This window comes from Equus asinus, chromosome 28 (genome assembly GCF_041296235.1).
Source record: "Equus asinus isolate D_3611 breed Donkey chromosome 28, EquAss-T2T_v2, whole genome shotgun sequence".
In the NCBI taxonomy this organism is placed as follows: Eukaryota; Metazoa; Chordata; class Mammalia; order Perissodactyla; family Equidae; genus Equus; species Equus asinus.
In genome coordinates, this window is record NC_091817.1 from 47510281 (window position 1) to 47522981 (window position 12701).

Below are 12701 nucleotides of genomic sequence, written 5' to 3' on the forward strand. Positions count from 1 at the left end.
ATGGTGCGAATACACTCTTGTGTCTTTTTGCCATCTGCTGCTGTCATTAAAAATTACATTTCCATCTGTTTTCACACTTTTCTCCCCTCCCAGCCTCCCCTCCTGGAGGCATACAGCATGAATCCCAAGTCGTGGACCAGAACGTCCCCTCACCTCCTGGAGCCTGGGAACTTCTCCGGGACACAGCAGGGTTAGGGTTAACGGGCTTTGTCGGCGGCCAGAGCTGTTAGTCCATCCGTCCATTTCCTCTTCGGTGGCCTCTGACTGGGACCCCTGCCCCACCCTCCCACACACACACACTTTGGGGGGGAGCCATTTACAAAGCTTTTTTATTGTTGGTTTTAATCAGGATGCGCAGCTTTGGCATTAAAAATAAATGAAAAATAAACGGCAGACATTAGCATCCATTCCCCCAGGATGTATTTAAGGAAGAACAGACTCAAGAAATAAGAATCAGGGAGCCATGTTTTGGGTTCAAAATAAGGTGTCATTCTAGACCAGCCCCAAAGAGGCACCCATCCCACCGCTCTAGCACCCCCGACCTCTAATGAAGGGTCAAGTCCGTGCAGAATGCAACGACCCCACGAGGCTGCGACCGCACAGACGGGCCTGGTGGGTCTTCCCAATCGCGGCTTTGCCAACCTCAGCATTATCGCCAACATTCTAGAGGACATTTTGAACCCTAAAGCATTATTCTAGGTTCTATATGTGTGTCCATTCATTTAATCTTCCCAACAACCTAGTTTATTCTCCCCATTTGAAGAGGGGGGAAACCAAGGCTCAGAGAAGCAGTGGAACTTGCTCAAGGTCACCCAGCTGATATAAATGGCGCACAGGGACGGATGCTGACTGCGGCTGGGAAGCAGGCCCCGAGAAAGGCCTCAAGGGGAAGTGGTTTGTTGGGAAGGCAATCCCAGAGAGCACCTGGAAGGGAGCGGGGAGCTCCAGGAGGACCAGTTCAGGTTAAGGAGCAGGTTTCCTACGCTGGCGGCCGGGCCTCAGACCCCTGGGAATCTCTGGGCAGCGAGGAACCCTCGTGACTCCAAACGTGGTCTGTGGCCCAGCAGCACCGGTGCCCTGGGAGCTGGTTAGAAATGCACAATCGCAGAGCTCCTAAAACCAAGTCTGCGTTTGAACCAGATCTCTACGGAGAGCACGCTCAAGTCTGAGAAGCACTGGGGAGACCAGAAGTTTCCTCAGAGCCACCTCACCTCCACCGCAAGGGGCAAGGAGAGGGGGCTAGTTCTCTGCTTTCTCCCGTGCACGGGGGTGAGGGGTGCTCCTGGAAGTGTCAACTCCCCAGGTCTTCCAGGTGGCCTAGAGAGCCCCCACCCTACCTGCTCCTGCACCGAGAAAGCCCTTGAAAGGGAGGCACGGGTGATGCAGTGGGAGTCACGTCAGGTACAGGGGGCACCACGGCAGATGTGATGCCAGGTCTGCTCCAGAGCCCTCACTCTTCCCACCCGTCCCACAGTCACACCCTCCATTTCCCATCATCCTCAGGGCCCCATGGCATGGTCCCCGTTCCCCAGATGAGCAAACTGAGGCCCAGAGAGGTTGGTGACCCACCTGATCATGAAGACTACTATTTATTCACTGTTTACTCTGTGCCAGACACCATGTGGGGGTTTTACATAATTTTACTTAATCCTCATATGCTCCCCATGCGGTAGAGCCTGTGATTATCCTCACTTTACAGGAGAAGAAAAAGTTCAGAGAGGTTGAGTGACTTTCCATGGTCACACAGCACAATGCAGATTTGCCTGATGCCAAAGTCCTTGCTCACACCCACTCCCCCTATTCCTTCTCACAGCTCCTAAGAGGGACGCTGGGGCTGCAGTGGTGTGCCCTGCCCCGCCCCCCATGCCCTCCCTGGGTGAGAGCTTGCACTGAGCAGGCCCCCTCCACCTCGCCCCTCCTTTGTGGGGAGACAGAGCTTACTTGAAGGCATAGTTTCAAAGACAGGTGCTGGGCACCGAGCACTGTCACAGGGTTCACTCCTGCTGGGGTGCAGATGTCACCAGGAAGGGTCTCTCTCCTCTTACTCAGCAGACAACATTCTGGGGTAACACCCTCCTAACTGCTGGCTTCACCAGGGATGAGCCTCCCAGCTGAGTGGGTTTCAAAGCCCAGGACTGGTGTGGACACCAGGGGCCCCAGGATCTTCCTCCAGGAAAGCAAGGATAAGACAGGCAAATCCAGCGTCCTGGGGCTGTGCAGCCTCCAGCGCCCTTCCCGCCTGGTCTCCAGCTTGCAGCCCTCTTCCTGTTGCCATGGGCACTAAATGCCCAGGATGAGGCGATGATTAGCCGCGGCAGGCTGCTGAGTGGGCTGGAGGCCTCTGAGCCATGCCCAGGGAGACGTGGGGTCCCCCTCAAACCGTGGGCTCAGTCGGCCTTCAGGGCAAGCACCCAGCCCCAGCCCTGAGACCCAGAACCTCTGGGTTCCTGTGGGAACAGGACTGGGGCAGGGGGTCCTGAGCGGAAGCTGGGAAAGCCCTTGCATGGCCTGGCTCGTGCTCTGTGCCCTGCCTTCCTCCTGGAGAGCATCCTCTGGTAGCTGCTGGCCACAAAACGAGGAGACACATGAGCAGATTTGAACCCCACTGCAGCCCGACGAAGCCCAGCCCCTCAGAGCCACTCAGCTCCAACCCAGAGACGAGTGAGTGGGCAATCAGTTCTCAGTCCCTGGGTTTGGGGGTTCAGGCTGCTGTAACAGGACCCTACAGCCTGGGGGGCTTACAAACAACAGAAATTTACGGCTCAGTTCCGCAGGAGGAGAAGTCCAAGATCAAGGCGCCAGCAGATTTGGCGTCAGGTGAGGGCTGCCTCCTGGCGCACAGTTGGCCCTGTCCTCACATGGAAGGAGCTCTTGCGGCTCTCCTTTATCAGGGCACTAATGCCATTCACGTGGGCTCCACCCTCACGACTTAATCACCTCCCAAAGGCCCCACCTCCAAATGCCATGGCCTGGGGGTTAGGCTTCAGCGTGAGGATTTGTGGGGACCCACGTTCAGCCTATACCAAGGGGCTGTTTGTTACATGGCAAAAAGAAAACTGACTAATACAGCATCTCACAGTTTCCATGAGCATCACATGAGTTAAAATAGATGTACTGTGCTTAGAACAGTGAGTGCCCTGCACACAGCAGCAACATACACGCTAAATAAATAAAAACCTGGGCACCTGCTACGTGCAAGGTCTGGAACATACTGGAGCGTGAGCCCGAGTCTCACCTTAGGGGCTTTATTTTCTGAGGGTCGTGTGTGGGGACGCTGGAGGGTTGAGTGTGGGTACATCAGCCTTAGGGCCTGAGCCCCAACGCACAGGGGTACCCCATCCTCTGATGACTTGCACATCGGTGATTATGAAACAACAGACGCGTCTCCTGCCCGCAGGAGACGTGTGGGGCACATGGTGCTGTGGGAGTCGGGGGCGGAAGACTTCCAGTTGGCAGGGCCTGGCCTGGAGGAGCACCTGGCTGCAGCGGCCCTGGCCTTGCCCAGGGGTCGGGGCTGGCAATGCGAGCAAAGGCATTCTGGGGGCACCGAACTGCATGACCAGGTGGCAGGCCAGAGTTCCAAAAATGGCCACAACATCTCCATCCCACAGGCTCTTCATCCCACGACATCTCCATCCCACAACGTGCCCTTGACATTGCTCCCGTGGAGGGGTGGGGCCTTATAAGATGCACAGACGACCCGAGCTGCATCTTGGCGCACAGAGGCCCATGGGGGCTGGAAGATGACAGGCTGTGTCGCTCGTGGGGCCTTTGTCCAACAACGATGAAGAATTTCAAGGAGGTGACAGGAGAGTGTTAAACCAGGTGAGGGGCCCTTTTGAGGGTGGGCCCTCTTGGAAGGCGCAGGTTGCTCACCCACGGAGTCGGCCCTGACTGTGGGGCCCAGCATACCCGCCCGGGGCACTCTGTGTTCCAGGGTGTTCCCGCGTCCCCTCTGCAAGTCCTGCTGTCCGCGAGGGGACAGGTGGGAAGTGCTGGGCGGGTCCGGAGCAGCCCTCAGCCAGCGGTGGATGCCGGTGGAGGATGCAGCCCCCTGCCTCACCCCTCTGGGGTGGGGGATGCTGAGGGGAGCTCCACGCTGCCTCTGCAGAGGCCAGAGACCGACCGAGGTGCCCCAGGAGGCCGGGCTCCAGAAGCACCTTCACGGCTTTCCCTTCCCTGCCTCGCTTCTTGTGCAGGAAAGAAGGTACCAGGCCCAGAGAGGTCTGGTTTCTGCCCTCAGCTCCTGGGAGGTGACCACTAGGCCCTTGGGATGTCCTGCTAGATACAAGTGTCTTTGTTGACCTGGGGCCTTGGGCCACAGGGACAGTCTAACAGCATGCTCCATGGTGGGGACCTGCATCACAGGGTATCAGCCGGACCTCTGGAGGGCCTGGAGACGGTGGTCAGCCACATGGACGGTCAGCCATGTCTATGTGACTGACCCCCAGTGAAAACTCTGGACACAGGCTTGGTGAGCGTCCCTGCTTGGCAACACCCCATGCATGTGTCCTCGTCGTTGCTGGGAGAATGAAGTGCCGTCTGCGTGCCTTTCCCGGACGCATGCGCCTGGTCTCTCCTGGACCCTACCATTTGTGTCTCTCTTCCTTGCTGATTTTAATCTGCATCCTTTTTGCTGTAATACACCATAATCACAACTATAATGGCTTTCCTGAGTTCTCTGAGTCCCTCTAGTGGATTATCGAACCTGAGAGTGGCCTCGGGGACCCCTGATCTGCACCTTCCCACCCCCCTACCTGTGTATCCCGGGGTCACCTCCCAAACAGACCCCTTGCTCACCAAGCCTGGCTCGGGCTCTGCTTCTGGAAGACCCCAACTAAGACAGTAGGCAAACCCAAAGCAGAAGCCACGCAGCCTCGACAGAAGGCACAGAAAACGAACAGAAACACACGTGCCAGGATCAGAACCGTCAACGGGGGAAGGGCACACCAACAATTTCATGTTATTCTAAAAACAAACAAAAACCATTGCCTCCCATCCGAGAGATGCGTTATGACCAGGATCCCACAGCTGGCAGGGTCGGAGCTTGGACTCACATGAGGTCTGTGTGACTTCAGAGCCCGTGCCCTTGGCCTCACCCAGGCCTGCCAATCGAGGGGTCCGAGACTCTCCAAAGGCTCATCACCAGCTGTCACCCGTCGGACTGGCCCCTCCGTGACAAGCGATGCTCTTAAACCCACCTCGTATCCGGGCGCGCTCCGTCTCCTCTGCCAGCCCAAGAAGGAGGCTTCACTGTCTGTTACAGAAGATCTTTATTTATAATGCAAAAAATTATAAATCACTTTCTGGACTGTTTTGTTATCTGTAAAACAACTCATAAAAAATGGAGCTGCGCCTCTGCGAGAAGTTCTCGTGGGTGTTGACCCGTCTGGTTGGCCCAGGGTGCAGGGAGGGTGTGTTTGTCCAGGAGAAAGCCCCTCCCTGGCACCCGGATGGCCGGGCTGTCACCATGGCCCTGGGGTCGGCAAGAACACGGAGGAGGTCAGGGACCAGTCCACTCAGTGGGGCCTGGAAGACGTCGTTCTGGAGGTGGGCCGGGCTGGTTCCTTGCTCATCCGGCCACATCTCTCCCGGTCGGATGCCCGAATCTGCTCTGTTTCCCATCCAGCCTATTCAGCAGCTCTGTCCCAGGTGACCCCGCGCCCCGGGGCAGGTGGAGCCAGGGGCAGCCAGAGCAGGAGCTGGTGCCGACGGATGCGTGTCCACCGCCTCCTCCTCAGGCTTCGGGGTCTATTTCCCCATCCTCTGTGCAGGACCCCGTCTCATCCAGCCAGACTAGAAGACAGAGGGGGAATCAACATCTGGATGGACCCCCCCCCATCCAGGCCCCCTTTCCCTGGGAGCTGGCACCTCTGGGCCACCTCAGCTCCCCCGACATAGGGGCAATAGTGTCAACGGATGCTAAAGGGGACCCCACAGATGCCGAGTCTCATGGTGCTTTCCCACGGCCCCTCCGCCCAGGCTCGAGGCCACGCTCCCCAACTCTGAGTCCCTGAGGTTGTAGCCCGGGGCCCTGCTCTTGGCTCAGTCTCTTCTGGGAGGTGCCTTTGAGCCCAGGGCTGGGCGGGAGGTCAACTCCTTCACCCCTGACCCCAGCCTAGAGATGGGAAGTTGAGGCCCAGAGTGGAGGAGACCTGCTCCAATCAGCAGGGTGGTCCAGGTAGGGCCAGAGTTCTTGCCAGTCCCCTGCTGCCCAGGGAAGCCCCTGGTATCAGCCTGTGGCCTGAAGGACGTGCCGCCCGGGCCTGGCGGTCTGTCCTCCCATCCTAATATCACTGGCGAGAACATCAACACAGGGCGTGAAATCAGGCCCTCCAGCTTCCCTGTCACGGATCCTCCACGTGAGGAAACCGAGGCACCATTATCATCTCCATTCACAGATGGGGAAACCGAGGCACAGGGAGGCGGAGCCTCTTGCTCAAAGTCCCAGGTTGACGGGCGGCAGAGCTGGGATCTGAATTCAGGGTGTCCTGACTCCAGGCCTGTGGCCGTTCTGCTGCCCTTTTCAGAATGGGGAGAGCAGAGGGTCGGGATCCGAGCTCTGCCGCCGGCGAGAGCAGACGGGAGGGTACCCCTGTGCTGGCCCCTGGGCATTAATCCACCCCCAGAACTGCCTAAGCTTCAAAGGAACCTCTCCCAGGGTTAGGAGTCTCCTGGGGGCCCAGGGCCTCTGGGCTCTCACCCCACAGACCTTGTAACCATCAGACTCCTCTGCACTCACAGGGAGCAGGGAAGGTGGTTATGATCCCATTTTACAGATGAGGACACAGAGGCTGGGAGAGGGAAGGGAGCGTAAGTGGGGAGCAAGGACCTGGGCCTCTGCTGCCCACCCTGAGCTCTCTGATTAGACACTGGAGCAGGAGCCCAGCTCTTCTCTCACCTTGCTGTGTGCCCTTGGGTGAGTCGCTGTCCCTCTCTGCACTTCAGTTTCCCCACCTATAAACTAGAGATAAGGGCAGTCCTCATAGCCCATAGGGTTGGAATGAGAATTAAATAAGATCTCAGAAAAGCTTTTAACCCAGGGCCCAGCACTTGGGAAGGTGACAGCAGTGTGACCCACTGCAATCATGACTGAGCAAGGCCCAGCTGCAGCACTGACACAGGGCCCAGCCCAGAGGGGGTCCCATGGCTTTCTCCAGGTCACTCACCTGGTGGGCAAGCTCAGATCCCAACTCAGCCCTTCTGGAAAAGTCTACCCAAGTCCCCCCACCAGACTCGCACGAGCCCCACGTCAGCCTTGTCAGCCTGTGTCCCCCCAGCACGAGCCAGGCAGGACTGTGTCACGGTGGTTGGTTGGCTGAATGACGCTAGCCGCTGGGAGGGCGTCCAGCCTGGGGGTGCACAGGGTGGACTCCAGATCACAGAGCCTGGGGCTGAGTCCCGCCTCTGCCACTTACTGGCTATTCAGCGACTGCCGCACCCTGTCGGAACCTCAGTTTACCCATCTGTCAAATGGAGATGAAAACTGGACCTAATGCAGAATGACTGTGAGGGCTCAATGGGAAAGTGTTTACTGCCGTCATAACCACTACTTAGTATTATGATTATTATCATTCACAAGAGCAGCCTCAGCACCAAGCGCAGGTCTGGCTCAACACTTCTGTATAATGAATAAATGAACGATTTTCCCCTCTGGCTCCAATGGTATCCACAGAGGGGCACGTGGGGCCCCAGTTCGGGCCTCTCCCTCTCCCCCTCTCTCCGGGAACAAGGCCATCTCCTCTCTCCTCCCTGCATCCGGCAGCCCCAGAGACCAGCCCCAGCCCTGGCGTGGATATGTTTCCAAGCCTGCTCTGTCCAGCTGAACCCCTGCGCCAGCAAGATGGAGCACCAGGCCCCGGCTGGCAGGGGAAGGCGCATCCATCAATTACCTTGGCGAGCCCGCCTGGCCCCATCCATCACTCGCCTGGCTGCCGGCAGGGGCTGTCTCGCTAATTACTTAACATGCCACATCTTGCTGGGGCTGGTGCCGTGGCGAGGGGCCCACGGTGGAGTGTATGCAGATCCAAGCATAAATTTTTAATAAACCCAGGGGAAGCGGGGACATGAGCTCAGACCCGGAGCACAGAAGGGGGTCCCCGTGAGCTGTCCCCCAGACCCGACCCGGCTTGGCAGTGTGGCGGGGTGGCCTCACCTGTCTGCCTGGAGTCCCTTGGCAGCATCATACCCGTGGGGGTAGGGGGGGTAATGATGATGTTGGGTACATCCAGGTGCTTGTCGCTCAGGACGGGGGCCTCGTCGTGGCTGCTGCTGCTGCTGACACACATTTTAAGGCCTGAGAAGGCAGGCCGTGGGGGACACACATGCACACACATGACAGAGAGACAAGCATCAGTGGCCGCTGGGAACTGCCCACCGCTGCCTCCCTCCCTCCCTTGACCATCACTGTGAGTCCTGACAACTCTTGGGAATGAGGGGACGGCTGCTCCCACTTCACAGATGAGGAAACTGAGGCTCAAGACAGTTAAATGACCCGTCCACGCCTGCATAACTTGGTGAGTCCAGGGAGTTTTATCTGCTTTGTTCACTAAGGTATCTTTGGTGCCCTGAACAGTGTCGACACATAGTAGGTCCTCAAAACCTGACTCCAAACAGATGAAAGCAACAGAGCTTGAGCTGGAACCCAGGCCTGTCTGACTCAAAGCCAGGCGTGAAGTTGCCTCTCCCACAAATGATTTTCTGAAAGAGTGCGAGATCGGTGTTGTTTCTGCCTCAAGTGTTGGATGGAATTCACCAATGAAAGTGTCCGGGCCTGGAATGTTCTTTGTGCAAAGACTTTTGATTACAAATCTGGTTTCTTTCATAGATATGGGGCTAGTCAGGTTTTCTGTTGCATCTTGTGTCAGTTTCGCCAAGTTGTGCTTTTCAGGGAATCTGTCCATTTCTTCTAAGTGGCTGAATTTGTTGTCCCACCTCTCCCGTAAATTAAGCACAGGTAACTCGACCGAGCCAGTTACGGGTCCCCCCTGACAAAAGCACCCACACCATCCACCCCACCAAACTCCTTCCTCCACGCCTCTCGTCTGAGTCAACGGCATCGTCATCTGCCAGAACCAGAGCGTCAGCCGCGGGTCTTCCCTCTCGTCCTCCGCTCCAACCCCCAGCCAGGTTCATCAACCACCTCGCCCGCAGATGACACCCTGTAATGTCTGTGACATCCTTCCTTCTCTCTCCTCATGGCCCTAACTAGTCTCTCTGCTTCCTGGCTTCTCCCTCTTCAGTCTACCCTCCACCAGCAGCCAGAAACGGCAAATCTCATCACAGCACGTACCTGCTCAAAACACGCACTAGCGCTTGACAATTACCTACAAGCAGCATTTCCAAAGTGTGTTCCCTGGAATGCTGGCCTCCTAAGACTCTGTCAGGAAGGGGGTTCCATGATCACATGAGTTTGGGAATACCACATATTTGAAGGTTGACTGAATCTCATCTACTCTTTCCCTCTCTTGGAGATTCCCAAGCATGTTAGAGAGTTAAAGGCTCTGAGAAGTCCTGCAGGAAGGAAGCTGCTTGAATTAGGCTTCACCCTGGGCTTCCTGCACGTAGACAACCTTGGGGTCTGTTTTTGGAGGAATGTCTGTTAACATCTCACAGAACCATGAGTCATGAAATACACTTTGGGAACTGTTGATCATAAATTAGAGTCAACCTCTTAGCCCAGCTTTCAGCCCTGACAATGTGGCCCAAACTACCTGCAGCCTCATTCCCAGCCACCCGTCCACACTCCCCAAAGTGCTCACCGTCCCCCAGACACCCAGGGCTCCCCAGCCCCTCCGTGCCTTCGTACACGCTGCTCCCCTGCCTGGAATGCTCCTTCTCCCTTTGCCAGGGTCACGAGCTCCTACTTACTCTTCAAAGCCCGACACAATAGGCTCTTCTTTGGGGAAGGTGTCTCACAGGTCTGATCCCCACCCCTCTTCGTCTGTCTACACTCAGGCATCCATCAGTCTCCCAGCGCTGATCACATGTACTGAAATGGTTAGTTCTTAGCTCCGTCTCCCTTTTCTGTGAGCGTCCGCAAGGCAGCCACTCCCTCACTCATCTCTGTCTCCTCTGAGCCCAGCACAGCGCCCGGGACAGGGCAAGTGGAGTGTCTTACTTACATGGAAAAGAACCACCACCATTGAGCTGGGCGTCCACAATACTTGTCTCGTTCCCCCCCGCCCCCCCCACATTGTGTTTTCCCCAAACAGCCCCAGACTGGGATGACACTAGCTCAAGCATCTTGGCCCCCGGCCAACAGCAGGAGCTAAGGAATGGGGTGATTTCTATTCCTGCTGCTCCTCAGGTCCACCCTGGGCACATGAGACAGTGCTCCTAAATGACCCCTACAGGGTCAGTGTGGTGGTTCTCAAGTGTGGCCCCGAGAGGCGGGGTCTAATTCCCCCCCCCTTCAGAGTGGGAGGACTGAGAAGGGCTTCTAGCAAATGGGATAAGACGGAAGGGCTGGTGCGTGACTTCCAAAGCGAGGTCATAGAAGATACTGCACCTTCCTCCTTGCCCTCTCGCTCTGGGGGGAGCTGGCAGCCATGCCGTGAGGACCCTCGAGCAGCCTGTGGTGAAGCCCACGTGGGAGGAACTGAGGCTTCCAGCCAAGAGCCGTGTGAGGGAGCCACCTGGGAGGTGGATCCTCCAGCCCAGTCAAGCTTTCGGATGAAAGCGCAGCCCTGGCCCACAGCTTGAACGTAACCTCAGGAGAGACCCTGGGCCAGAGCCTCCCAGCCATGTCACTCCTGAATTTCCTGACCCACGGAAACTGTGAGATAATAAATGCTTACGCCACTAAATTTGAGGGTGATTTGTTACGCAGCCCTAGATAACTGATACAGTTAGCGCGGCCTGCCCCAACCCTAGGAGGAAGGCACTGCAAGTGCACAGTGGGAACACCATACACGGCTGTGGGGCGTCTCAGGGTGACCTGGTCACCTAAGAGGCATTGCTCTGAGGGGCAGTCCATGCCTGGACTGTCAAAGACAGTCTGTTTGACTCTACAAAGGCAGGCACATGCAATCAGGCCCAGTTCTACGCCCACCTGCAGCCTGACCTGGGCCGTGTGCTCGGGAAAGCTGCAGGCAGCAGGCACAGGGGTGAGAGCCCTGGCTCCAAAGTCAGGCCAACTGCTCACAAGCTGTGTGACCCTGGGCAAGTCACATCTCCTCTCTGGGCCTCTGAGTAGTAAAGAATCTAACCTTGCCCCAAAGGAGGTCCAGCCTCTGTCCTTGGCTTCTGGGAGGCCACCTCTGAGGCCTCGGGATGCCAGGCCTGGCAGGAGGGCCTCTGTTTGCCCAGGGGCCTTGGTCATACTGGACAGACGAAAAATGTGAGCAGTGGGTGACACCCAGAGGGACTGGAGGCAGATGTGCCACCTGGGCCATCAATCCTGCCTTCCTAGGGGAACCCCAGTGTACTCATCTCCTGGGACTGCCGTTACAAAGTACCACACTGGAGGCTCAAACCACAGAGCTGTATTCTCCCACAGTCCTGGAGGCCTGAAGTCCGAGACCAGGCTGTCGGCGGGGCTGGCTCCTTCCAGGGGCTGTGAGGGAGGTTCTGTCCCAGAACTCTTCCCCAGCTTCTGGTGGCTTCCTGGCCGTCTTCGGGCCTCATCTGACTTGTAGAAGCACCACCCCAATCTCTGCCTTCATCTTCACACGCTGTTCCTCCTGTGTGCGTGGCGGTCTCCAAACCTCCCCTTTTATAAGGACGCCGGTCATACCGGACTGGGGGCCCACCCTGCTCCAGCACGCCCTCATCTGAACTCATGACATCTGCAATGACCCTATTCCCAACGAGGTCACATGCTAGGGTACTGGGAGCTAGGGCTTTCACATATGAATTTTGGGGGACACAATTCAGCCCAGAACACCCAAAGAAAACTCTGAACACTGAGGCTCAGGTGATCTCCCCTGGCTGGCAATACTGTGTGTGTGTGTGTGTGTGTGTGTGCGTGTGTCACATGCCTCTGCCAAAAGCAATGCACCTGTGACTCCATGGAGAGGACAATGGGAGCTCCACATCTGGAACTTTCCTGGACCCTGTCCTACACACTTGCTCCCTTGGCTCACGTGAATCTGTACCCCTTCCCTGTAATAAACCATAACTGTGACCTCTAGCACTTTCTGTGAGCTCTGTGGGTCTCTCTAGGGAGCTATTGAACCTGACGGTGGCTTTGGGAACCCTGAAACTCACAGCTGGTGTCAGAAGTAAGGGTGGTCTCGTGTGGACTGGGTTCCCTCTCACTTCTTGTTTCCACTGACAAAAATGGGGGTGGCATGACTCACCCCCCTGGGCTGGGGAGAGAATGACACAGTCTGGCTTGCAGCCAGCTCTCAGTGAGCACAGGCTGCCTCCCCTCCCTCACGCCACTCCCACGCCTGGAGGGATGAGCACCCTCTGCTCTCCTCCCCCAGGCAACCTCCTAGCCACCTCCTCATCCTCCGAACCCCAGTCCTGTCTCCTCCCCGGGGAGTCCCCAGGATCCCCTGAATCGACATGGCTGGTTAGTCCTGTAGGAAGAGGCCATGTCTCCCCGTCAGAGTACAAGGCCCTCGGAACACCCACCAAGCACTGCCCACGTGATCTAAAGTGGTGGCTTCCAGGCCGCCTTTAAAGTCCTAGAGCCCTTTCTTCCTGCGTTCCTACGCAGAACGTGAGACCAATCAGAGGAAGCCACTGGCCCG

The 12701-nt window shown here is 57.1% G+C and overlaps 1 protein-coding gene across 1 annotated transcript in view; it reads right to left on the reverse strand.

Moving 5' to 3' along the window:
- Positions 1–5254: 5254 nt before the first annotated feature.
- C28H16orf74 (chromosome 28 C16orf74 homolog) overlaps positions 5255–12701 on the reverse strand; it is a 32389-nt gene continuing 24942 nt past the window's right edge. The window contains exons 3-4 of the mRNA XM_070500694.1: positions 8156–8296; positions 5255–5796 (exon numbers count right to left, since the gene is read on the reverse strand). Of these exons, the coding sequence (XP_070356795.1) occupies positions 5738–5796; positions 8156–8296 (200 nt within the window). The 3' untranslated portion in view covers positions 5255–5737. The remainder of the gene's footprint in view (positions 5797–8155; positions 8297–12701) is intronic.